The sequence below is a fragment of the Pituophis catenifer genome, unplaced genomic scaffold, assembly GCF_029215685.1.
Source record: "Pituophis catenifer annectens isolate HBS135680 unplaced genomic scaffold, rPitCat1.0.hap2 SCAF_18, whole genome shotgun sequence".
Lineage (NCBI taxonomy): Eukaryota > Metazoa > Chordata > Lepidosauria > Squamata > Colubridae > Pituophis > Pituophis catenifer.
Window position 1 is genome coordinate 1852141 of NW_027256898.1, and position 26291 is coordinate 1878431.

Here is a 26291-nt window from a genome sequence, read left to right on the forward strand (position 1 = left end):
GACCGAAGACATCTCCGTGGTCATGTGGCCGGCATGACTCAACGCCAAAGGCGCACGGAAAGCTCTTCCCTTCCCACCAAAGGTAGTCCCTATTTTTCTACTGGCATTTGTTTTTACCTGCTTTCGAACTGCTAGGTTGGCAGAACCTGGGACAAGTAACGGGAGCTCACCCCGTTACGTGGCACTAGGGATTCGAACCGCTGAACTGCCGACCTTTCGACCGACAAGCTCAGTGTCTTAGCCACCGCGTCCCTATATATACATATACATATATACACACATACATACATATACATATACATACATATATTTATATATATATACACACATACATACATATAAATTACACATATACATATACAGACACATTTATTTATTTATAGGGTGTGTCCAATTTTTCCACTTTCAATTTCCAGACATTAGGGATGCTCAAAAGTTGTGACATTTTTATTTTTATTAGGCTTTTTTTAATTCCATTATTGCTATAAATAATTCAAGGCAGCGAACGTATCTGGCCGTCCTTCCTCCTCCTCCTCCTATTTTCCCCACGACGACAACCGCTCTGGTAGGTGGAGAGAGATAGGGGACAGGCCCAAAATCATTTCATTTTGCATGAAACGAGAAAAAATAAAAGACAACACTCCTGGTTTTGATGATTAGGGGGAATAAAATGGGGGAAAAGGGAGCCTTTTTTGTAATCCTGAAGCAAGATCATTTTGTAATTATGTTTGCTGTAATCGGAAATTTCTTTGCGTTTCTTTATTGTTTCTCGATGCATGTTTGTGTTTACTTTTTCCCTTCTCTTTCCTTCTTTCTTTGTTCTGTTTCAACTAGTTTCTGTTCATTTTTAGGTTCTTAAAAAAAAAATTAAATATCCAAACTGTTAGGACCAAGAACTGTTGCCTCATACCGGACACTCAAAATTCCCCGTGTTAAACATTCTTCGTAAATCTGTTGTAGGTAGAGAATTTTATCTTCAATGTCATGGAATTCCCAACTAAATAAAACAATTAGTTAAATCTCCTTCTTCTGATTTAAAAAAAAAAAAAAGAACTCTGGTTTTCTTTCAGTCCAAACTACCTCAGAGTTATTGAGAAAATGGGGGAGGAAATTTTCATTCTATAAACAAATAAATCTTCTCCATTGGGAAGGCAAGACATATAATTAATGGTGCGTTGTTATCCCATGGAGTTCAGTCACATTTGTCGTGGTGGATTTTATCCCTGGGAACGGGGTGGGACTAGATGACCTCCAAGGCTCCTGCCACCTCTTCGTACCTTCTCTGCTGAAGAGCAAGAGGATTCCCAGCTTGGGGGGGAAAAAGGAGAGGCAGCCTTAATTTGGACTGTCCCTTGCAGGAGGTGACACGGAATGAGGCTAAAATGACTTTCTCGGGCCGCCGTCCGATCGCTAAACGGCTAAAACCGCAAAGATGGAAAACTGGAATCCGCCCGATTAAAAAAAAAAAAATCAGCAAAAAGTTTCCAAATGGGTATCGAAGAGGAAGTTGTTCTCCAGTCGTTCTGCCCCCCACCCTTTCATTTTTCAAAAGCAGCCAGGAGAGAGAACGGTTTGCGAAGAGGAGAACCGGGCGTCTCCTTAATTTCGTGGCGGGGGAAAGAAACAAAACCGCCGTCACATCGTAAGGCCGCGAAAATTGGGCTCGCTGCAAGGGGCCAAAACGGCTTGTTGGTCCAGCAGCTTCTCCAAGACGTTGAGTTCGGTGTCCCGTTTCTCCGCCTCGTCCGAAGGGGTCCAGGAGAGGTCGTGTTGCAGTCTGTAGGCAGCGAGGAACTCGCTGGGGCAGTTAGCTCCCCACTCCTAGATGGAAGGGAGAAAGGAGCGCGTTAAGCAGGGTCCCTCGAAAAGAACAGTGTGCGAAGCCCGCTTTTCTCAATTCTCCAGGAAAAATGGGACTGAAAGATAGCCATTGTTCTGATCTAGGCTTCCCCAGGCACGAAGCCGAGTCCTCGTCCCGATAAACCCCTTTATTTTAATTGACAGTGAATTCCTCTCCAGCAAAGTCTTTCCTCTCCCAGTGTCTTTCAAGATAGTTCACAGTTACCGACTTTTATCAGGCTTGGAGAGTGGCCAGGCCGATATCTTTCATTGGCAAGAATAGCAGGAATGAACTAATTGTCTCCTGCAAACTCCACTCTCCTTTCGCTCCTCTTTTATTCCCTCTGGGAGGGGCCATTCATCGTCCACCTGTGGCTTTACTCCTGAGTCGCCCCTTGTTCTTTAGCTGTTCCCTTCTCCTGGCAGCTCTGCGCATGCGCACACTGGGAACAGGCTCCAGCTGTTCCTCTGCCTCACTGATGTCTGACTCCGAAGGCAGCTAATACCTGTCATACGGCCCTGGCCCCATCTCTGCCTCTGACGCAGAGCCCTCATCAGAGCCCTCCCCAGGCTCCAGGACTGGCCCATGTTCCTCCCCAAGCTCCTCACTGTCCGAATCTGCTGCCAGATCCGCTGGCGGGCCACAACAGCTGTGAACCCCTGGGAGAACATAACCAGATGCTGAGAGGTTTCTGACAAAGCTTGGACAAGCCATGGTCTTGTCTCGTTACCCTTGATGGATGTCAAAGTTGGTTTTTGAAGGAGCAGTAGACCGTAGACAGCTCAAGGATACAGGTTTGTGACAATTTTGGGCGTCCGTTTCTTACAAACGCGATGGACCCCAACATTTTCCTTGCCCAACAAGACAGTTAGAGAGTTTTGCCCGTTTTTCTCGCCACCGTTGCGTTGTTAAGCGGATCGCTGCAGCGGTTAAAAGTTAGAAGCGTATAAAATAAATTTGCTTTTAGTTCTTTTTTTTTTCTGAAGAGGATTTGTGTACCCTGCAGTGAAATTGGGTTTGTTGGCTCAAAAATAACACAATCCGTTTATTCCAGGGATCAATAAACGTAAGTCTAAATCTCACTGCCATCGACTGTTATAAACGGAAGAGTATTTACACCACTGCTATTTATTTATTTAAGACATTTATAAGACCACCCAATTCTATGTCGCTGGGGGGACACAGCCTACACTACAATTAAAAACACACACACACACATATACAGAGAGACACAAATGCAAGAAAAATGAGCTTTAAAACGTAATTAACCACAGAACTGCTATTCACTTTATCCTAAGGCCTGGGAAAAAAATAAACAACAACGAGGAAGAAATTTTTAATTTTTCTCGTAAGAAAAGACCGGGAAGTATTCTATTTCATCTGTCATTTATTCAGAAGAAACAATTAAATCTTTCACTGTTCACTGTAATATGATAGTATAGTAAATATGAACTAATTATTTCTGTTCCAGGCACAGAATTCTGTGTTTATAGGAAGAATTTTTGTTCTGCCTAAGAGGCAGTAATTTCTCTTTTCTGCATATCAATTGTCTCTTTTCTCTTCCTTTTTTTCAGACTGTCTTAAGTATATAGTTCCTGTTCTCCTAAATGTAGCTTTTTTCCCCCCTTCCTTTTCTTATACAGGTAATTCCTGACTTGCAACCGTTTGTTGAATGACTGTTCAAAGTTAGAACAGCGCTCAAAAAAATTCGACTTGATTTTTCTCACGCTTATGACCGTCGTAGCATCCCCACGGTCACGTGATCGAAATTCAGGTGAGTTTGCCCCATTTTACGACTTTTTCTCGCCACATGTGTTAAGCGAATCACTGCAGTAACATGGTTGTTAAGTGAACCCAGCTTTTGCTCGTCAGGTGGGAAAAGAGGATTACCTTAAACCGGGACACTGCAACCGTCATAAATGCGAGTCAGTTGATCAAGTGACCACGGTGTCATCTCGCAAAACATCCCTGGCCTGCTCTCAAGTTGCCATAGGCAAAGGGGATGAGAAAACGGCGAAGCAGCACGGCAGCCAAAAACAAGAGCACATTCCAGACATATCTCTCTCAAGGCTGTCTCCCAGGGTTACCCAAAGAAGCTGGAGGGGAGTGATCTCTACAACCCGTGAAATTGCTCCGTTTCCCCACTCCCCCCAGGGTGTGTCATCAATCACATTTGCCAACGGAGCAATTTCGCGGGTTGTAGAGATCACTCCCCTCCAACCGCTGTGGGTCACCCTGGGAGACAGTCTTGAGAGAGATCTGTCTGGAATGTGCTTCTGTTTTTGGCTGCCATGCTGCTTTGTTGGTTTCCCATCCCCCTCGCCTATGGCAACTCGAGAGCAGGCCAGGGATGCTTTGCGAGTTGACATTGGGTTTATCACCCCAGTTTTTTTCAGGTTACAAATACCTTTGGAGAAAGCAAGGAGAAATAACGCTGGCCGCTTTCTCTCCTGTACAGGTAATAAGTATTTCCAGGTTTCTTCACAAAGTTACAGGCCACATGGTGAAGGTCGGCGTCTCTTTTAGCGTCCTCCAGAACCTACAAGTTAGAAAACAAGGACATACTTGCTGCATAAAAATAGACCTGAGTCCCAATGAAATATCAATTTACAATCTTGGGTTACTGGCGGTCCTTGAATCACGACGATTCATTTAGTGACCAAAGTCATAACGGCACTTGGAAAAAAATGAGTTAGGGCCTTTTTTCACACTTATGACCATTGACGCATCCCCCACTGTCAAATGGTCAAAATGCAGGCGCTGTGCAACTGATTCATAACGGCAGTGAAATTTCGATTATGTTTATTTGATCCTCTCTTGATCCTGCAGACTTCCTTCCATAGGGTATAATTCCCCACAATCAACCAAACTGAATCAACTCTTTATGGTCACAGTCTAAAGACCAGTATACAGGCAGTCCTCGACTCACGACTGCAATTGAGCCCAGAATGATGGCTTTAAGTCATGCCAGTTGTTAAGCAGGTCACCTTATTTTACAAACTTTTTTGCAACTGTCATTCAGTGAATCCACTGTCCATCGGACATTTTTTGCTGTCATGCTAAAGTCTTTTTTTTTTTCCAGTGTCCTTGTAACTTCAAACAGTCACTAAGTGAATAGTTGAAACTCAACCATATAGCGGAGATCGAACCCCTTCTGTTCTCCTAAGCTTTTGTTTGGTCCTTCCGTTAAAATTAAATTATGGAGACAGCGCATGAAATTACAAGAATGTTTCCCAACCTGTGGACTTCAAGTCCCAGAATTCCCCCAGGATTAAAAAAAAAAAAAGATATTGATAATTCTGCTTTGGGGTCATGTCCACTATTACCTTCCTGGCTTGTTCTTGCAAATATCGGATTTGTTCTGCAATGACGGTTAACCGGTTGCAGGCGTTCGCTCGGACAAACTCATCCGCCTGGGGAGACAAAAAGCCGGCTTCTGAAACAGCAACTCGGGATGGCATACAAAATAAATTAATGACAACAACAGTTCTTAGGTTCTTGGTTAGGACTTCCTATTGCTTTTAACCAATCCCAGACTGTGAATCGAATTGAAGATTAAATCTTTAATAATAATACAATGCCTATATACTCAGACGTTACCTGAACAGCTCGTAGGTCCTTGGTTAGGACTTGAACTGTTAAGTCCCAGACTGTGAATCGAATTGAAGATTAAATCAATAACAATACAAATACTACTAATTGTTGTTGTTGATAGTTGCGAAGTCGTGTCCGACCCATCGCGACCTCATGGACAACGTTCCTCCAGGCCTTCCTCTCCTCTACCATCCTCTGGAGTCCATTTAAGCTCACGCCGACTGCTTCGGTTACTCCATCCGGCCACCTCCTTCTCTGCCGTCCCCTTCTTCTTCTTTTGCCCTCCATCGTTCCCAGCATTCGGCTCTTCTCCTTCCTTCTCATTAGGTGGCCAAAGTATCTGAGTTTCCTCTTCAGGATCTGGCCTTCTAAAGAGCAGTCAGGGTTGATCTCCTCTAGGACTGACCAGTTGGATGGCCTTGCAGTCCAAGGGACTCGCAGGAGTCTTCTCCAGCACCAGAGTTCAAAGGCCTCCATTCTTTGGCCCTCAGCCTTCCTTATGGTCCAACTTTCGCAGCCATCCATTGCAACTGGGAAAACCATCGCCTTGACTATACATACTACTACTACTACTACTACTACTAATAATAATAATAATAAGCAAAAAACCACCTTACTAGGAACTCCCTAGATACCTAATAAGCAAAAGACCACATTACTAGGAACTCCCTATATACCTATTCAGACGTTACCTTAACAACTCTTAGGTCCTTGGTTAAGACTTATATTTACCAGCCCCTCAGACTGTGAATCGGCAGTTCGGCGGTTCGAATCCCTAGTATAGGGTCTCCTGCGTGAGCAGGGGGTTGGACTAGATGACCTCCAAGGTCCCTTCCAACTCTGTTACTGTTACAACCACCATCAGCACCAGTCAATGGTATTTGTGATGCATTTCTTGAATGTCCAGTTGACTTGAGTTTCATGTTTAATGAATAAAGTAAATAATAGTAATAATAATAATAATAATAATAATAATAATATCATCATCATCATCATCATCATCATCATCATCATCTTAAGGTACTTGGTTGAGACCTAGGACGCTGGCAGCAACCTGTATCAACCATTAGCACCAGTCAATGGTATTTGTGATGCATTTTTGAATGTTCAGTTGACTTGAGTTTCATGTTTAATGAAGATAATAATAATAATAATAATAATAATAATAATAATGATGATGATGATGATGATGATGATGATGATGATGATGATGTACTTGGTTGATACCTGGGACGCTGACAGCAACCCGTATCAACCATCAGGGCCAAACAATGATATTTGTGATGCATTTTTAAACGTCCAGTTGAGTTTCATGTTTAATGAATAAAATAATGATGATGATGCAAACAACTAATATATAAATACAAAACCTAAACATGTAAAACGGCAACCCAGCACCCAGGGGGGGCCTCTCCTATATTATATTCGTAAAATTAGGATTTTTTTTTCTTCATTAACCCCAAATAATAGACTCCTATCGTTGGAATTCCTTGTTCCTAAGCGGCTAGGTGGCCCCTGGGGTCATTCTGGACACACCCGGGGGCTGAAATCCCTTGGCACTCTGCACATGCCCAGAGGCACTCTCGCTCACCTTCTCCACTTGGTCGGCTAAAGCCACCAGATCCGACGGCTGCGACTTTCGAGCCGCGGGGGTCAGCTGGAGACCCTCGGGAACCCCCCGCCCGACCAACGCCGAGCTCACCGGCGGAGGAACCGGAACGGCGGCGAAATACCCCCCTTCTCTGGCCGCCATGCTGGGAGGGCGGCATAGGCCACGCCCAGTCGACTTTCCTATTGGAGGGTCTGCCCTCGCGTGTCGGTTAGAGGGCGGGGCGGAAGGATGGGAGGCGGCTTTTCATTGGACGGATGAGCAAAGAGATGCGTTCTGGGAGGAGGAGGAGCCCGCGGGGCATCTGGCCCAATGAGGTGAGGGCGGGGGGAAAGGCGAGGCGAGAGCGCATGCGTCTTAGCGAGAGTATAGAGATAGCAAAGGGGTAGAGGTAGACGAAGAATAGAGTTAGTATAAAGGGAGAATAGGGAGACTCTTGCCACGAAAAGCATCCCAGTATGTTAAATGTAAAACTTTTTGTAAGGATGCCTGAGTCTAAGAATTTATTTATCAGCAAAAAAAAAAAACCACGTGAAAGCTAAATATATTAAAAATAGGAAAAATAAACAGACAGTTATCCTTGGGGGGGTTGGACTAGAAGACTTCCAAGGTCCTTCCAACTCTGTAATTCTATTATATTCTATAAATTCCTTGTGTGTCCAATCACACTTGATCAAGAAAGAATTCTATTCTATTCTATTATTCTGCTCTACTCTACTCTTCTTAGTCTCTTCTCCTCATTCTTTTTCTCTTTCTCTCCTCTCCTCTTCTCTTCTACTCTCTTCTCTCTTCTATTCTATTCTATTCTATTCTACTCTACACTTCTCTTCTTTCTATATTTTATTATTCTATTCTATTCTATTCTATTCTATTCTATTCTATTCTACTCTATTCCATTCCTATTTTCCATTATTCTATTCTATTCTATTCTATTCTACTCTACACTTCTCTTCTTTCTATATTTTATTATTCTATTCTATTCTATTCTATTCTATTCTATTCTATTCTATTCTATTCCTATTTTCCATTATTCTATTCTATTCTATTCTATTCTATTGCTATTTTCCATTATTCTATTCTATTCTATTCTATTCTATTCTATTCTATTCTATTCTATTCTATTGCTATTTTCCATTATTCTATTCTATTCTATTCTATTCTATTCTATTCTATTCTATTCTATTCTATTCTATTCTACACTTCTTTCTATATTTTATTATTTTATTCTATTCTATTCCTATTTTCCATTATTCTATTCTATTCTATTCTATTCTACTCTACTCTACGCTACACTTCTTTCTATATTTTATTATTCTATTCTATTCTATTCTATTCTATCCACTCTTCCTATTGTACATAAAAGAAAAAATACATTCGTCAAGAATCATAAGGTACAACTCTTAATGATAGTCACAGGGGACAAATCAGCAATCAAATCATATTAGGAAACGGTCAATATAAATCGTAAGGATCCCAGCAATAAGGTTACAGTCATGCAGTCGTAAGCGGGAGGAGATGGGTGATAGGAACGATGAAAAGATTTATTAATATTTAATAATGCAGATTTAATAACTAGTTATTTAATAATGCAGACTTAAGATAGAGAAAACTCGATTAGGATCCTCCCACCAAGTTTAAAAACACGGCAGCCTCTTTAAGACGGGTGGACTACAACTCCCAGAATCCCCCCATGCCAGCATGGCTGGCTGTGGAATTCTGGGAATTGTAGTCCACCCGTAAGAGAGAGAGAGAGCGGAGGTTCCCCTCGCCACGTGGTGCTCAGAGCGAGAGGGGGCGTGGCCGGAGAATGGGCGTGGCCTTTAGTGGGGCGGGGTTCCAGCCTGCCAGCCCGGGCATTCTCATCGCCGAAAGATGCGGCGTTTGCTGCTTGCGCTGCTCCTGCGCGCGATCCTGAGCCCCGCCGATGGATCGCGCCCGGCGGGGTCGGCGTCATCGGAGCAGCTCCGTCCGGCCGACGAGTTGCTAGCGGCCGGGGTGGAGGCGTACAACCGCGAGGACTGGCCCGGCGTGATCCTACAGATGGAGCGGGCGCTGCGGGCAAGGGCCGCGCACCGGGAACGCCTGGCCGGCTGCCGCTCGGGCTGCGCGGCCAACCACACCGCCCAGGATCCCGCGCAGGAGCATGCCCGCCCGTTGGGCGACCTGCGCTTCTTCCAGCAGCTCCTGCGCCGCGCAGCCTGCCTGCGCCGCTGCCTGCCGGCCGGCCCGTCTCGCTACCAGCTGGGCGAGGAGGTGGAGCTGGAGTTCCGCAAGCGCAGCCCTTACAACTACCTCCAAGTGGCCTATTTCAAGGTGGGTGGGCAAAGGGGAGGATCGCCCCCCCACCCCCTTGGATGGCACCAAAGTGGGCACCTGGGCATCCTTTGCGCCTTTTTTCCTCTCCTGCTGGGCCATCCAAACCGCAATCGAGGAAATGGGGGGGGGGGAATTTGGGGGAGTGGGTGAGCTGGGGAGGGTCTCTCTACCCCCCCAATGTGCCCCCCCTCCTCGGTTGGCACCTCTGCTGCCCCCTTGGCATCTTTTTCCCTCTTCCCTCCCCGCACCTCTTTCCTCTTACCGCAACCGGGGAATGGGGAGGGGGGAAATTTGGGTGGGTGGATGGATTGGGGAGGGTCTCTCTCCCCCCCCCCAATGTGGCCCACCTCGGTTGGCACCCTTGGCATGGTTTCCCTCTCCCCTCCCCGCGTCTCTTTCCTCTACTGTTGTGCCCCCTTGGCATCCAAATCGCAATCGGGGAAGGGGTCGGGGAATTTGGGGGAGTGGGTGGGCTGGGGAGGGTCTTCCTCCCCCCCCAACGTGCCCCCTCCTCAGTTGGCACCGCCTTCTGCTGCCCCCTTGGCATCTTTTTCCTCTTCCCTCCCTGCGCCTCTTTCCTCTACCGCAATCGGGAAATGGGGAGGGGGGAGATTTGGGGGTGGGTGGGCTGGGGAGGGTCTCTCTCCCCCCCAACGTGCCCCCTTTCCTCAGTTGGCACCGCCCTCTGCCCCCTTGGCATGGTTTCCCTCTCCCCTCCCCGCGTCTCTTTCCTCTACCGTTGTGCCCCCTTGGCATCCAAATAACAATCGGGGAAGGGGGGGAAATTTGGGGGTTCGCCCACCCCCAAGGTGCCCCCCTCTCGGTTGGCACCGAAGAGGGCACCTTGGCATGTTTTTTCCTCTTCCCTCCCTCTCTTTCTTCTACTGCTGTGCTCCCCCCCGCCATTCAAATTGCAATCGGGGAAGGAGGGGGGGAAATTTGGGTGGGTGGGTGGGCTGGGGAGGCTTCCCCCCCTCCAATGTGCCCCCTCCCCTCGCTTGGCACCGCCTTCTGCTGCCCCCCTGGCATCTTTTGCCTCTTTCCTCCCTCTTTACCGCGGTGCCCATCAAAATTGGGGAAGGGGCTTGGTCGCCATCCTTAGCGCGCCATCGGGGGGGGGAAAGGGGGGAAGGGGGAACTTTAGAGGGGTGGGGGGGTCGTGGGAGCCGCACCCGCTCCGCTCTCCTCCCCCCCCTCCGTGTGCCACGTCTGCTTGCGCCTTCTCTCCGCGGGGTCTCGGCGCCGCCCGCCTGCCTTGGCCCGCTCGGAAGAGAGGAGCACGGGGTGGAAAAGAAATATGGGGCGGGGGGCTTTGCCCCCACTTTCCCCCTGGGCGTCGTGCATGGCTTTTAGCGAAGATGCTGGGATGTGAAGGGGGGGGGAGATTAAAGAAGGGTGGAAGAAGTGGGGAGTGGGCTTGAGTTTCTCTGGTGGGGGGGATTGTTGGGTCTCCCCCCACTTTCTGGGCCTTGGCTGATTTTGGGGAGGGGGCGCTGTCGATGCCCAAAGTGGAAAATGGAAAGTTTTCAGATCAGGCTCCCCCCTCCTCTTCCTTTTTTTCCACTTTCTCTTTTTTGTTTCTTTTTCCCCCGCTCTTTTTTTCTCTTCCTTTTTCCGTTTTCTCTCCTTTTCTCCTCTATCTTCCCGTCGCCTCCTTATCCCTTCTTCAGCTTCCTCTTTTCCTTTCTTTCTTCCTTTCCTTTCCTTTCCTTTTTTTTTTTCTCTCTCTCTCTCTTTCCGTTTCCTATCCTTCTCTACCTTCCAGTCTCTTCCTCTCCCCCTTATCCCTTCTTCAGTTTCCTCTTTCCGGTCATTCATTCCGTTTTTCTCATTCACTTTCTATCCTCCTTTTTTCCATTTTCTATCCTTCTCTACCTTCCCGTCTCCCCCTAATCCCTTCCTCCTTGTTATGTCCGTATAAGGAGATCCTCTTTCTCTTTTCTTCTTTTCTTTCATTTCTCTTTTTTCTCTCTCTCCATTTTCTATCCTTCTCCCCCTTCTCCCTTCTTCAGTTTCCTCTTTTCTTTGTGTTCATTCATTCCTTTTTTCTCACTTTCTTTCTCTCCTTTTTTCCATTTTCTATCCTCCTCTACCTTCCAGTTTCCTCCTCTCCCCCTTATCCCTTCCTCCTCTCTCTTTTCTTTAATTTAATTTAATTAATTCAATTTATATGCCGCCCCTCTCCGAAGACTCAGGAGAGTCTCCAGAAGACTTCTTTTCTTTCTTTTCTCTTTTCCCCCTCTCTTTCCATTTTCTATCCTTCTCTACCTTCCCTTCTCCTCCACTCCCCCTCATCCCTTCTTCAGCTTCCTCTTTTCTTTTCTTTGTGGTCATTCATTCCTTTTTTCTCACTCTCTCCTTTTTGCATTTTCTATTCTTCTCTCTACCTTCCCCTCTTCTCTCCCCCTTATTCCTTCCTCAACTTTCTCTTTTCTTCCTTTTCTTTCATTTCCGTTCTCTCTCCTTTTCTCCCTCCCTCTCTCCCTTTGTTTCTTTCTCTCTTTCTTTCTCACTCTCTCTCTCTTTCTCTTTCTTTCTCTCCCTCCCACTTTCCCTTTCTCTCTCCCTCCCTCTTTTTTTCTTTCTCTCTTTCTCACTCTCTCCCTCCTCCTCTCTTTCTCTCTCTCTTTCTCTCTCTCTAATTTAATCCAAATGCAGTGGCACTTTTTCCAAAGATGCCAGGGCTACGTTTTTGGGGAGGGCCTCCCCCAAAAATCTGAATTTTTCTTCTTCTTCAGATGAACAAGCTAAACAAAGCTGTGGCAGCCGCCCAAACCTTCTTCTCGGCCAATCCGGACCACGCCGAGATGCGACAAAACCTGGCTTATTATCAGATGATGGTTGGAGTCAAAGATTCCGATTTTGTCGATTTGGAGACTAAGCCCCACATGGTAAGGAGGACGCGTCACAATTTAATATACCGGGTGTTTTTTTTTTTAATCTCTCTCTTTTTTTAAATTAAAGTAATTGCTTAAATTAAAGTAACTGCAGCCAAAGAGAGAAAAAGAATCAAAAAAAGAAAAATAAAAAGAAATGATAAAAAGAATTTTATCATTGTGCAAAATGATAAAATAAACGAGAAACTTAAAAAAGCAAGAAAGAAAATCAAAAAAGGCCTGCCTTTATCCAATTTAAGCCTTTTGTGACCTCGAATCAAACGTTTTATTATATTTAATAACATTTATTAAATTGCTGCAACACCGCCCATCTCACCTAAGCGATTTTGCGTGGTTTTGCAACTTATAAATATGTGCGCCGTATAATAGATACGCACACGGACATATAAACACGCACATATGTATACATGTATGTTATGTTTCGGAAGCACAGAGACGGTTGTCCCGACCACCGTGGAGCCCGAAACGTCTGTTGCTAGGCGAGACAGTCGTTAAGTGAGCGTTGATCCGTTTTACGACCTTCCTCGCCACAGCCGTTAAGCGAATCACTGGTTGTTAAGTGAATCGGGCTTCCCCGTTGACTTTGGTTGTTGGAAGGTCTCAAAAGCGGATTGCGTGACCCCCCAGGACGACATCGTGTTGCTTACTTAACGACTGACGTGATTCACTTAACAACGGTGGCCCCCCCAAAAAAGCCAAAACTCACCTAACAAATGTCTCGCTTAACAACATAAATGTTGGCCTCAGCTGCAGTTGTAAATTGAGGGCTTCCTGTGTTTGCGACGGTCGCAATATCCCGGAGATTAAATGATCACCATTTGTAATCTGATAAACATAGCTGAATTTGCTTAACGACTATGGCAGGAAGGAGTGGCTCTCTTAACGACCGTACTGCCTAGCGACGGTCTCGACGATGGACGTAAGTCCAGGACTACTTATAATTAATAGTTGGAGATGCTAAGATGATTCGGTTTTGCTTTCTGGAGTTTAATGCTGTCTTCTCCGATTCTCTCTCTCTCTAGCAAGATTTCCACCTGGGTGTAAGTTACTACACGGAGGAGAATCCTCAGGCAGCCATTTTGCACCTGGAGAAGGCGCTGGACGAGTACTGGGAAGCTGACATCAAGTGCCGAGCCCTCTGCGAAGAGCCGTACAACCACGATGGTTACAACTACCTCGACTACAACGCTGATTTCTATGAAGCGTTTATCGGTGAGTTGCTTTGGAAAGAGTGGGGACAACAAGTCCCATAAGGCTCGGCGGGAAGCCGTGGGATCCTCGGTGGGAGAAGAAGACAATGTATCTGGGATTGCCTGACTCGGTCCAGCCCGCAAAGGTTTAGAAAAACTGGTTTTCAGATATTCTGCTCCTGGATAGGGAGGTTCTCTTTAGCTCATTCCATTAGGAGAAGTCTTTCCTGGTCTTGGTGTTTTAATATTTGAAAACAAAGATGCTTTTCTAACTGGAAATGAAAACAGGGCCTCGTACGGAAAGGGTGAGGAGAGGTATACGCCGCTGGGGAATTCTGGGAGTTGAGGACTCGTGACTAAGGAATTCTGGGATTTAATTTATTCATTTGAATTGATTACGAGCGCTCCGTTCCAATGGATTCTGGGCAGCATATGAAACCTCCAAAATCCATAAAAAAAGGAGAAATGACATTGGAAGTCAACCAGAAAATGAAACCCATAGATTGCTGGCTAGGGAATTCTGGGAGCTGAAGTCCATATAGCTAGTCCTCGACGTCCTTGAGCCCAGCGTTTACGTTGCTAAGTGAGAAATACGTCAAGGAATTACCTGTATGTGCTAGCTAGGGAATTCTGGGACTTGAAGTCCAGCCATGCTGTCTGGGGGATTCTGGGAGTTGAAGTTATTCTGGGAACTGAAATCAAAATACTTGGGATTCCAGGAAGTTGAAATCCAGACATGCTGGCTGGGGAATTCTGGGAGTCGAAATCCAATATGTGCTAGCTAGGGAATTCTGGGAGTTGAAGTTGACATGTGCTGCTGGCTGGGGAATTCTGGGAAGTGAAGTCAAAACAGGCATTTCAGGAAGTTGAAATCCACTCATGCTGGCTAGGGAATTCTGGGAACTGAAGTTCACACGTGCTGCTGGCTGGGGAATTCTGGGAAGTGAAGTCCAAATAGGCTGACTTGGGTATTCCAGGAAGTCAAAGTCCACGAATGCTGGCTGGGGAATTCTGGGAGTTGAAGTCCACCCGTCTTAAAGTCGGGAAAACGCTCCTCTGTCTTCGAACGATGCCCGAACCCTCGATCGCTATGGCTTCCTGTGAATAATCCCTCTTTTTCTCGGATCTTCTTGGGGGGCAGATCATTACACCCAAGTGCTGAGCTGCAAGCAAGGATGCGTAACCGAGTTGGCGCAGGAAGCCGGGCAGGAGAAACCCAACGAAGATTTCCTTCCGTCTCATTTCAACTACCTGCAGTTTGCTTATTACAATAGTACGTGGGGCTGGGGGTGGAGGGAGGGAGGGAGGGAGGGGATCCCGTTAATTGCACCCCGCTTTGTCTTCCAGGGGGCTCTCGGGGAAGTTGGCTGCCTTTAAACTGAGTTTCGGGGCATGTTGGTTTCTTTCCCGCAGAGGTCATTTCAATGAAATATTTGGGATGATCTCCAGAGTTGCTGGAGAAACAAGAATATAGACAATCCTTGATTCTATTCTATTCTATTCTATTCTATTCTATTCTATTCTATTCTATTCTATTCTATTCTATTTCTATTTCTATTTCTATTCCATTCCATTCCATTCCATTCCATTCTATTCCATTCCATGTTTTCTATTCTATTCTATTCTATTCTATTCTATTCTATTCTATTCTATTCCATTCCATTCTATTCCATTCTATTCCATTCCATGTTTTCTATTCTATTCTATTCTATTCTATTCTATTCTATTCTATTCTATTCTATTCTATTCTATTCTATATCCTATCCTCTATTCTATTCTATTCTATTCTAATCTATTCTATTCTATTCTATTCTATTCTATTCTAATCTATTCTATTCTATTCTAATCTATTCTATCACCTCTCCTCTCCTCTCCTCTATTCTATTCTAATTCTATTCTATTCTATTCTATTCTATATCCTATCCTATCCTATCCTATCTTCTATTCTATTCTATTCTATTCTATTCTATTCTATTCTATTCTATTCTATTCTATTCCATTCCATGTTTTCTATTCTATTCTATTCTATTCTATTCTATTCTATTCTATTCTATTCTATTCTAATCTATTCTATTCTATTCTAATCTATTCTATCACCTCTCCTCTCCTCTCCTCTCCTCTATTCTATTCTAATTCTATTCTATTCTATTCTATTCTATTCTATTCTATTCTATTCTATTCTATATCCTATCCTATCCTATCCTATCCTATCTTCTATTCTATTCTATTCTATTCTATTCTAATCTATTCTATTCTATTCTAATCTATTCTATCACCTCTCCTCTCCTCTCCTCTCCTCTCCTCTCCTCTCTTCTATTCTAATTCTATTCTATTCTATTCTATTCTATTCTATTCTATTCTATTCTATATCCTATCCTATCTTCTGTTCTATTCTATTCTATTCTATTCTATTCTATTCTATTCTATTCTATTCTATTCCATTCCATTCCATTCCATTCCATTCCATTCCCTTCCCTTCCCTTCCCTTCTATTTCTATTTATGACCACAGTTGAGCCGAAATTTCTGTCACTAAGCGAGACAGTTGTCCAGTGACTTTTGCCCCATTTTAAAACCTTTCTTGCCCCAAGTCGTTAAATGAATCTTAACGTCTGAATATATATATATATATTATTATGTCGTTATTATATATTTAATCTTCCTTTCGATTCACCTCCTGGGAAGGCTAAAAGCTTTTAACCATTTGTCTCCTAACCGAGGACCTAAGAGCTGCGTATATAGGGCAGTTCCGATGATTATCGTGGTTATTTCGATATATTTCCAGTCTCTCCTTCCATCCCGTCACAGGTGGCCACTACGGGAAGGCGGTCGAATGCGCGAAAACCTACCTCCTCTTCTTCCCAAACGACAACGTGATGAAGCAGAACGAGGCTTATTACGCGGCCATGTTGGGGGAGAACCTGGCCGAGCGCATCAGGCCCAGAGAGGCAAGATTTCTCCCCACTACCCACCCACCTACCCACCCCCAGACTTGAAAAAGGGGGGGGTCTTAGCAAGAGGAAGAGGGTCCCCCACACACACATTGGAAGAGAGAGATCTGGCCACGGGTCTCGGTGGGCCCCGAAATACGCCGTTACTTTTTCGTGTAAAATGTAGAAAGGGTACCCAGAGGTCATCTAGATCAGCCCCCGTGTTGAGGAGGAGGAGAAGAATCCAAACTGAAGCATAGGATGATAAGGTTGGTAGGGGGGGGGACGGGGGACGGGAACCTGGGAGACCATCTAGTCCAGCCCCTGTGCCCAGGGGCAGGGATATCAAATTGAAGTGTTGGGTTCTAGAAGAAGATAAGATTAGAGGGAACCTTGTTGGGAGATTATTTAATCCAGCCCTGTGCTCAGGGCAGGAATCCAGGCATAGGATGGTAAGGTCGGAAGGGACCCTGGAGATCATTTAGTCCAGCCCGCTGAAATCCAAATGTACTTGGGGGGAAAAAATGTACTTTTCTCCAAACAGAAATAGGCCCTAAACCTATTGCCCAGAATAAGCCAAACTCTGAATCTCCGTAGCTTGATATAAAAAAAAAAACGATATTATTATATCATTTATTTTATGCTATAAAATTATGACAGCAAGCCTCATTCTGTCCCCTTGCCACGTCCCCTTTATAACTTGCGGCCGGAAGAAGAATTTATATAACTTGAGTTCTCAATGTAGCCAGCAACATAACAACTGACGATGAGGGCTAGAGCCTTGCAAAGCCTGCCGAATCAAAAGATTTGAGATGATTCTGTGTGTGTGTGTGTTGTTTTATTTTTTAAGCTCCACCAAGTTTTGTGCGACATTCTGGACTAGTGTTTTTCAACTTTGGCCCCTTTAAGACGTCTGGATTTCCAACTCCCAGAATTCCCCAGCCAGCAAAGCATTCTGGGAATTGAAGTCCAGATGTCTTAAAGGGGCCAAGGTTGTAAAAAAAAAATAAAAAAAATCACCGTTTTGGACATCCCGTTAGGTAAATGAATTGATCTGATCTCGTTTCTCTAATTTTGAGCATTTTTCTGCTTTTTTTCCCCCCCGCTGTAGAAAGTCCAGATGTATCACCGGCGGAGTCTTTTAGAGAAGGAATTGCTCTATTTTGCCTATGACATCTTTGGCATTCCTTTCATCGACCCGGTAAGCAAAATCTGAAAATAGGATAGACAGATTTAAGAGGGTTGTGTGCATAATTGGGATTTTAAATTTTATGGTTTTGGGGTTTTAAATTGGGTAGCCAATGATTTAATTCTTTTAATTATCTTAACTCTTGCATTTGTATGTTTTTTAATTTTGGCTGTTCACCGCCCTGAGTCCCTTCTGGGAGAAGGGCGGTATACAAATTAAATTAATAAATAAATAAATAAATAAATTTCTTTGTGATTGTGTTTGTGTTGTTATGTTGTGCCCTGAAATAGTAATTTTTGATAGTGGCTTAAGACCCACAAGGTTGAACTTGAAATTCAAAGCAAAGCAGAACAATTTTGAGAAAATGCACGGTTCAAATTTAGGCTTTAAGACGGGTCCCAGCATTGCATGCTGGCTGGGGGATTCTGGGAATTGAAGTCCATGCATCTTAAAGCATGCTGGCTGGGGGATTCTGGGAATTGAAGTCCATGCATCTTAAAGCATGCTGGCTGGAGAATTCTGGGAGTTGAAGTCCACCTATCTTAAAGCATTTTGGATGGGGAATTCTGCAAGTTGAAGTCAATACATCTTAAAGTATGCTAGCTGGGGAATTCTGGGAATTGAAGTCCATGCATCTTAAAGCCTGCTGGCTGGGGGATTCTGGGAATTGAAGTCACCCAACTTAAAGTATGCTAGCTGGGGAATTCTGGGAGTTGAAGTCCATGCATCTTAAAGCCTGCTGGCTGGGGGATTCTGGGAATTGAAGTCCACCCAACTTAAAGTATGCTAGCTGGGGAATTCTGGGAATTTATTTATTTATTTATTTATTTATTTATTTATTTATTTATTTATTTATTTATTTATTTATTTATTATTCAAATTTCTATACCGCCCTTCTCCTTTCGGACTCAGGGCAGTGAACAGCCAAAATAAAACATTTATACATAAAGTGCGATTAAAAATAGATTTAAAATAATTAAATTTGGCCCATAGTTTAAAATTTATCAATTTAAAATCCATATCAAAATTTAAAATCCATTGAAGCGTCTTAAAGCCTGCTGGCTGGGGGATTCTGGGAATTGAAGTCCACCCATCTTTAAAGCTTTCATAGTTGAGGAACATTGGACCAGAATGGTGTGGCTATTTTTTTTTTTTACCGTCCTTCTCTTGTTTTGAAGGACACGTGGACTCCGGAAGATGTGATTCCGAAGAGGCTTCAGGAAAAGCAAAAGTAAGACATAAACGAATCGCTATAAATCGAGGACTAATCCAGGATTAAAAATCACAGCAAATAACGTAGCTAAAATAGAGACGAGTAAATCGGACAGAATAAGTTTCTCTGGAATTGCAGGAAAAAATATATATACCTGAATTGCAGGGAAAAAAAATCCCTCCCTCGCAGAATGACGATCCTGCCTTCTGTGTCTCTGCAGGGTTGAACGTGAGACGGCGGCCCGGATCTCAGAGGAGATTGGTAATCTCATGAAGGAGATCGAGAATCTGGTGGAGGAGAAGACCAAAGAATCTTCCGACATGAATAAATTCGTACGGGAAGGTGAGCTCTCAAAAATTGGGATCTGAACGTCTTGGAAGACGCACGAAGGTGGGGAAAAAAAAATCAGGGAAATGCAGCTAGTTCTTTACTTATGACCAGGGTTGAGCCCCCAAATTCCTGCTGCTGAGCGAGATAAAGGTTCAAGGAATTCTGCCCCTTTTTTACAACGTTTCTTCCCCCGGTTGTAGAGTGAAGCACTGCAGTTGTTAAGTTAGTCCCGTGGTTATTAAGTGAATCTGGCTTTCCCCTTGACTTTTGGTCGCCAAAGGGGATGGCGTGACTGCAACCGTCATAAATATGAGTCGGTTGCCAAGCGTCCTGAATTTTGATCCCGTGGCCACGGAGATCCTGCAACGGTCGTAAGTGTGGAAAATGATCCTAAGTCCCATTTTTTCAGGGCTATTGTTATTTCGAACGATTAATGGTAGCACCAGATTATTATTCAGGTAAGGAGATGCCGAAGCCTTCCTGCTAAATCCAAAAAAAAGCCACTGGAAGGCAGACCGCTAGTCCTTGAGTTACGACCGTCATCAAGACCGGGCTCCCATCGTTGGTTGCTAAGCGATTCGGGCCTGATTGCACGATCTCTTTTGCCACGCTCCTTTAAGCAAACCCGGCTTCCCCCTCCCCCGTTGACTTTTAAGTTTAGCAACACGGTCGTTGAAGCGAATCTGTCGGAAGGTCACAAAAATGAGGAATCACACCACAAACGGTCATAAGTGTGAACCAATTGCCAACTGTCGGGAATTTCGTTCACACAACCGTGGGGGGGGGGGAGACGTCGACGGTCGTACGTGTGGAAAAAACGGTCCTCAGTCCCTTTTTTTCAGGGCCGTTGTCACTTCGGAATGTGTTGCTAAGTGAACCCGTCGTAACGCGAGGATTTCTTTCCCGCCAATCTGCAGGGGGCCCGTTGTTGTACGATGGGCTCAGGGTTACCATGAACTCCAAAACCCTGAACGGATCTCAGCGCGTGGTGGTAGACGGAGTCCTATCCGAAGAAGAGTGCCGGACTTTGCAAACCCTAACAAATGTGAGTAAAGCAACATGGGCTTTGTGATACCTGCCCAGGTTGCACTAACACGTTGTGTAGAGCTCCCACTTTGCTTCGGGAAACCACGTGGTTTCGTGGTTCAGTGAGTGAGTGAGGGACCAAAAAAACCCTCAGTTAGCAAATGTCTAAGTTTTTGGGCTCAATTGCCGTCGTATGTTTGAGGACTGACTTCCCCATACAATCTATGGCAGTTTGTTTCGACCACTAGATGGCAGCATTTGCCTTCTCTTCCCTGCACAAAGAGCCAAATCATAAAAATACGATTAGCGGTGAAATATTAGAACTTTAACTTTTTAAGTTAAATATTAGAACTTTTCTCAATCATGCCAAGAAACCGGAACGAATTTGATCGGTGTCCTTATTTTAATTTAATCCTCTTTGAATTGCAGGCAGCGGCTTCCGCAGGGGACGGTTATAGGGGCCAAACCTCGCCCCACACGCCAAGCGAGACTTTTTTAGGGGTGACTGTCCTGAAAGCCCTCAAGGTAAACACCTTCCCCAAAAAAAGAGCAGAAGATCTGGGATTTGGGAAGCTGCGAAATCAAAGAAACGCTGGGAGGGTCCGTCGAGGTCTTCTAGTCCACCCCCTTTGCCCAAAGCCGGGGACTTCATGAGGACTAGAATCCCAGCCTTTTGAAAGAGAATTCCAAAGCTCTTGGAAGGCAGCTTCTTTTTTTTAAAAAAAAAAATATTCTCAGTGGATTTTTAAATTGATTTCTAAAACCCCTTCGTCGTCGAACGGTGGGAGATCGTGGTCTCGAATTTGGGGGTAACCGTGGGTTTCTTCTCCTCTGTGTGTGTCTCGCCCGCAGCTGGGGCAGGAAGGCCGAGTCCCCATGCCGAGCGCGTACCTGTACTACAACGCCACGGAGAAAGTCCGCCACGTGATGGAGTCTTATTTCCGCCTCGACGTCCCTCTGCATTTCTCCTATTCTCACCTGGTGTGCCGGACGGCCATTGCAGGTAAGCAGGTGGACAACGGGGGGGCGTGGGGGTGTGGAAACCATTGATTTTAAACCTGGAAGACACAAAGGCCGGCGGGTTGAGGCTGAGAGAGAGTAGAAAGGGGTTAAGAATCCCCCCCACAAGTTTTTTCCTCGCTCATCTCAGAATTCCAAGCTCGCCATGAGGACTAGAAACTTGCTGCGTTTTCAGGTTCTGTTTTGTTTTTGTTTTTTAACCCAACGGGGTTTAATTTGGACTTCCTCCAGTTGGGTGGGTGGGATTCGTAACTCCCAGGATGCCCGGACTTGGGGAAAGGAAGATCAAATTGAGCTGAGGGATTGGTGGGGGGAGGAGATCAAAAGGGATCTGCCCTCTCTCTCTCCTAGATAAACAGGGGGACCGAATAGATCCCAGCCACCCCGTGCACGTCGACAACTGCATTCTCAACGCCGAAACCATGGTGTGTGTCAAGGAGCCCCCGGCGTACACCTTTCGGGATTACAGGTGAGTTTGGCTGGGCGTCTGAAGGTGCCATCTTCCCCTACTGCAGAAAGCCAAGACACGATCAATTTAATCTGCCTTGAACATTGAGGACTAGCATCTTTTTCATCCATTTACATTGTTGTTCCTCACTGTCCATTTTCACCATCTCAATTAAAACAACCTGATTTTTCCCAGAAAGATTTGGAAGCTCCTCCTTTTAGGATCCGGTTGCTTAAGCCAAGGAAAAATCAGATTATTATTATTATTTTTTGTTCCTCGGGGTTTAATCTCCTAGTAAATAAAAGTTATTTATTGCTTTGTAGCGCCATCCTTTATTTAAACGAAGATTTCGAAGGTGGGGAGTTTTATTTTACCGAGCTGGATGCCACGACAGTCACAGTAAGTCTCTCAATTTCTCAATTTCTAGTTATGGGGCGTAGCCAATAAATTTTAATTTATTATTTGCATCCGGATTTTAGTCCTTCACTTACAAAGAGTTCATTTAGTGACCATTCGAAGTTACCACGGCACTGAAAAAAAAAAGGGCCCCGATGATTTTTTTTTTAAAAAATGCAAGGATTCGCTTAACGACGGCGGCAAGAGGAGTCGTAAAACGAGAACAAACGTCTTCCTTAACCACAGAAATTTAGCGCAAGGCCGACATCGGTTGGGAGAAAGCCCCGAGGCCGCTTTGATGGATTTTGGGGATGGGAGATTATATACTAAATGGTTTTTGGGGGGGGTCTCTCCCCCCCTCACCCCAATTTGCTCTCCAGGCAGAGGTGAAGCCCCAGTGCGGCCGGGCGGTGGGCTTCTCGGCCGGATCGGAAAACCCCCACGGTGTCAAAGCCGTCACGAAGGGCCAGCGATGCGCCATCGCCTTGTGGTTTACCCTGGACCCCCGCCATAGCGAACGGGTGAGTGCTGCGCCTCCTCGGAGCCAGAGGCGGGGCAAAAGAGTCAAAATGGCCACCATCTCAAAATTGGGATTTTTTTTTTTTATTTATTTATTTTGGGGAATGAATGCAGCAGGAAAGCTCCAGAGGAGACCGGAAGCGGGTTTCATGCTGTGTGAAGCTCAGGAAAAAGAGATTTTTTTTTTAACTATTGAAAGAGACATTTTTTTTTAAAAAAAAAATATCTAGTTCATGCATTCACCTCTGTAGAAAAAAGTGAGCTCAAGGATCTAGTCCTCAATGTCTCTTAGAATTTCCTCTGTCTGCTCTTCAAAAATTTGCTCAGGGCTGCAAAAAAAAAACCCACTTTTTTTTCCTTTCTATTTATTTTTTACTTACTTTCTTCTTTTTTTGCTGTCTTCATTGGGAGGGTCCCATGTAACTAGTCCTCAATGTTCCTGGCTCCTCCTTCCTATGCACTCTCAAACTTTGCTCCAATCCCCCCCCATGTTTTTTTCTTTTCTATTTCTTCTTTACCTTTCCCCCACTCCCTTTATTGGAGGGTTAGGGTTAGTAGCTAGTCCTCAAGTAGCTAGTCCTCAATGTCTGCCTGCCCTTCAAAAATTTGCTCGGGGCTGCAAAAAAACCCCCACATATTTCCCCTTTCTCTCTTTCTTTCTTTCTTTCTTTCTTTCTTTCTTTCTTTCTTTCTTTCTTTCTTTCTTTCTTCTTTTCTTTTCTTTTCTTTTCTTTTCTTTTCTTTTCTTTCTTTTTGCTGTCTTCATTGGAAGGGTCCCATGTAACTAGTCCTCAGTGTTCCTGCCTCCTCCTTCCCATGCACCCCCAAACTTTGCTCCAAAAAAAACCCCCACCTTTTTTTTTTCTTTTCTACTTCTTCTTTACCTTTTTTCCCCTCTCTTTATTGGAAGGTCACAAGTAGCTAGTCCTCAGTGTCCCCGACTCTCCCTGCACCCCAAAAATCTGCTCAAGGCTCCCCCTCCCCCCAAAAAGCCCCTTTTTTTCCCTTTCTGTTTCTTCTTGCCTTTCTTTTTTCCCTCATTTATTTCATTTGTTCCTTTTCTTTGGGTTGGCTTTTAGTTTCTTCATAAATATTGAATAAAATGATTTTTCAAATGAAAAAAGAACAAAATGGCCCACAGCTAAAAAAAATTCTCCTCAGTTTTTTTTTTTTTTTTTAATGGCCCTAGGCTTTAGTGGCATCACCGAATTTAGTTGATTTGACTTTTATAAGTTTATTATGAAGTTTATTTATTTAAAGTTTATTTGACTTTTATAAACATTTCTGTCAACCCGGCCTTCCGTGGTTCTCGGCCTGGCCTACCTCGCAGGGGCTGTCAAAATGGATGCCGGCAGAGGAATTCTGGGAGTTGAAGTCCACGGATTGTAAAATGACCCCCCTCAGGCTGTATTTAATCAAAATGGACGCCCCATTTTCTCTCTTTCATTCCCTCTTTTTCCCTCAGGAAAGAATCCAAGCCGATGACCTGATTCGGATGCTTTTCAAAACCGAAGAAACCCAATTGCTCCCCGAAATGGGACCGAACCCCGAAGAACCCGAAAAGCCCCCCCAAGACGCTTCCGAAAAGAAAGACGAACTATAGAGCCATATTTGGCTCAAACAGGATTATGAAATAATTCGTAATAATTTGGGGGTACGGATCGGTTTGTGGAGCAAGACGGAAAACGGACTAGAAACAGTGACTATAAAATACAGGCAGGAGATATCGGGGTTCGCCCTTTTTCCCCCGCCGTTTCTTGAATGACTGGAAAATTCATCGGGTTGGAAGGGGCCTCAGAGGTCCTCTAGTCCAACCCGCCCAGCTTCATACTGCATCGGATAAATCTTTTTCTTGAAAAATTCCAGCGATGGAGAACTCGCAACTTCAGGAGGCAGGCTGTTACGTGGCTTCATCACCGATAGTCCCCGACTTACGATAGTTTGTTTAGTGACCATTCAAAGTTACGACGGTGCTGGAAAAAAGGGACAGTTTTTCAGACTTACGACCGTTGCAACATCCCCGCGGTCACGGGATCAAAATCAATGGGAAACTGACTCGTATTTATGACGGTCGCAGCTGTCCCGGGGTCAGGTAAACCCCCCCTTTTTTACGACCTTCTGACAAGCAAAGTCAAGGAGGAAGCCGGATTCACTTAACAACCATGTGACTAATGATTCGCTTAACAACGATGGCAAGAAATGTTGTAAAATGAGACAAAACCCACTTCACCGATGTCTCAAGATACTTTGGGCTCGATTGTGGTTGTAAAATCGAGGACTTACCTGCGCTAACTGATTTAACTGCCGCAATTCACTTAAACAATGGCGGCAGGGAAGGTCGTAAAACGGGACAAAACTCACTTCACAAATGTCTCACTTAACCACAGATATTTTGGGCTCGATTGTGGTCATAAAATCGAGGACATCCCTGTGCTAACCGATTCACTTAAACAACGGCGGCAGGGAACAGTCGTAAAACGGGACGCAACTCTCCCTTCACCAATGTCTCGCTTAGCCACGGAAATGCTCGGCGGGGGTCGTAATTCGAGGACTGCTTTTATAAATACAATTTTTGCAAACCTGTCTCTGCGAGTGGCTTGCTTTGAACTCTGTAACGTGTGCGAAGCCGAAAGCCGGACGATTTTGAGGCTGGAGAGGGAAGAAAAATTTAATTAAGGGAAGGAAGACAAGGTATATTTAAGGCGTGGGCTTCATCAAAAGATTGGAATGCTTGAGAAAATAAAAGCCGGTTTGATTTCTAGGCCTGGAAAACAGACCCACAAAGAAAGAAAAGAAAAAGCGAAACAATTGTGCTTTTTAAAATTTATTTAACCAGACAGAAAGCTTTTCTTGCAAAGGAGCGAGCGAAACGAGGCAGAAAGAAGGGGGGAGAGAAAAATCTAATTTTCTCTAGGAAAAAAACAGGCAGGAAAGTCCCAATCTTTATTGGATAAAATAGGATAGAATATAGAATATAGAATATAGAATATAGAATAGAATAGTTATCCAACATCTTCTTTAAAAACTTCCAGGGTTAGAGCATTCACAACTTCAATGCCTCTTAGCAAACCGTGGTTTAGGATTCAGCCTGTCCATGCCGGCTTGTTTTTTTTTTTCCCCCCCACACAAACCGGGATTAGGGAAAGCTGGCTAGTGCATGCGTTTGCCCCAGCTGCAGAGGGGAGGGGGGGGGAAAAGCAGTAACGCACCTCTCGAAATACAAAAACCCAAAACGACAAATTCCTTCTTCGCTGTGCACCATTGACACCGATCCCCGAGTTGGAAATATTTAACCGTTCTCATTAGCAATCAACTCACGTTCATCGCCTCCCGATTTCACCTTAATTGGCTCGTTAACGGGTCAGCTGCTTCTCAGTTACGGCCACCTCTCTCTTGGGGGGTGGGGGTAGGGGGGGGTGACAGTTCCCAGAATCCCAAAGGAATTCACAGCCCTCTAGACTACTGCAGGGCAGCGTTGCTGGGGCGGCCCTTGGAGACTGTCCGTTCCTGGCCTACACATTCGCCCCACTTCATACACCGGCGTCAAGTCCCTTTGGCACGGTCCTTAAGCGGATCGCCGCCGTTGTGAAAGACGTCGCCTGGTCGTTAAATGAATCCGCCTTCCTCTGTTGACTTTGTTGAGGGAGGAGTTGCCGACGGCGACCCCCTCCCGACCCCTGAAACGGTCGCAAGGACGAGGATGGCCGTTTTTTTCCCCCAGCCTGCAACCCTCATAACTACGAGTCAGTTGCCAAGCGTCCGGATTTTGTTCACAC

At 44.9% G+C, this 26291-nt stretch overlaps 2 protein-coding genes across 2 annotated transcripts; one reads left to right on the forward strand and one right to left on the reverse strand.

The window, feature by feature from the left end:
• Positions 1-431: 431 nt before the first annotated feature.
• Positions 432-7194, reverse strand: CUNH1orf50 (chromosome unknown C1orf50 homolog). The gene is made up of 4 exons (XM_070956029.1): positions 7026-7194; positions 5167-5253; positions 4248-4379; positions 432-1821 (listed from the first exon to the last, which is right to left on the reverse strand). The coding sequence occupies exons 1-4, from the start codon at positions 7185-7187 to the stop codon at positions 1636-1638; spliced, it is 567 nt and encodes a 188-aa protein (XP_070812130.1). The 5' UTR covers positions 7188-7194; the 3' UTR covers positions 432-1635.
• Positions 7195-8915: 1721 nt separating this feature from the next.
• Positions 8916-25450, forward strand: P3H1 (prolyl 3-hydroxylase 1). Its single transcript, XM_070955961.1, has 15 exons — positions 8916-9356; positions 12098-12250; positions 13279-13468; positions 14588-14719; positions 16253-16392; positions 17486-17575; positions 18742-18794; positions 18997-19118; positions 20024-20151; positions 20562-20657; positions 20985-21135; positions 21504-21621; positions 21924-21999; positions 22377-22517; positions 23981-25450. The coding sequence occupies exons 1-15, from the start codon at positions 8916-8918 to the stop codon at positions 24116-24118; spliced, it is 2169 nt and encodes a 722-aa protein (XP_070812062.1). The 3' UTR covers positions 24119-25450.
• The last annotated feature ends 841 nt before the right edge of the window (positions 25451-26291 follow it).

What these genes read in the sequence shown, in the direction of transcription:
- CUNH1orf50 (XM_070956029.1), bottom strand. Translation starts at nt 7,187, where the DNA reads ATGGCGGCCAGAGAAGGGGGGTATTTCGCCGCCGTTCCGGTTCCTCCG. An exon ending in TAGCCGACCAAGTGGAGAAG is followed by an intron (nt 5,254 to 7,025) that starts GTGAGCGAGAGT and finishes TTGTCTCCCCAG; the next exon opens with GCGGATGAGTTTGTCCGAGC. An exon ending in TGCAAGAACAAGCCAGGAAG is followed by an intron (nt 4,380 to 5,166) that starts GTAATAGTGGAC and finishes TCTAACTTGTAG; the next exon opens with GTTCTGGAGGACGCTAAAAG.
- P3H1 (XM_070955961.1), top strand. Translation starts at nt 8,916, where the DNA reads ATGCGGCGTTTGCTGCTTGCGCTGCTCCTGCGCGCGATCCTGAGCCCC. An exon ending in GAATAAATTCGTACGGGAAG is followed by an intron (nt 19,119 to 20,023) that starts GTGAGCTCTCAA and finishes GCCAATCTGCAG; the next exon opens with GGGGCCCGTTGTTGTACGAT. An exon ending in GTGCCGGACGGCCATTGCAG is followed by an intron (nt 21,136 to 21,503) that starts GTAAGCAGGTGG and finishes TCTCTCTCCTAG; the next exon opens with ATAAACAGGGGGACCGAATA.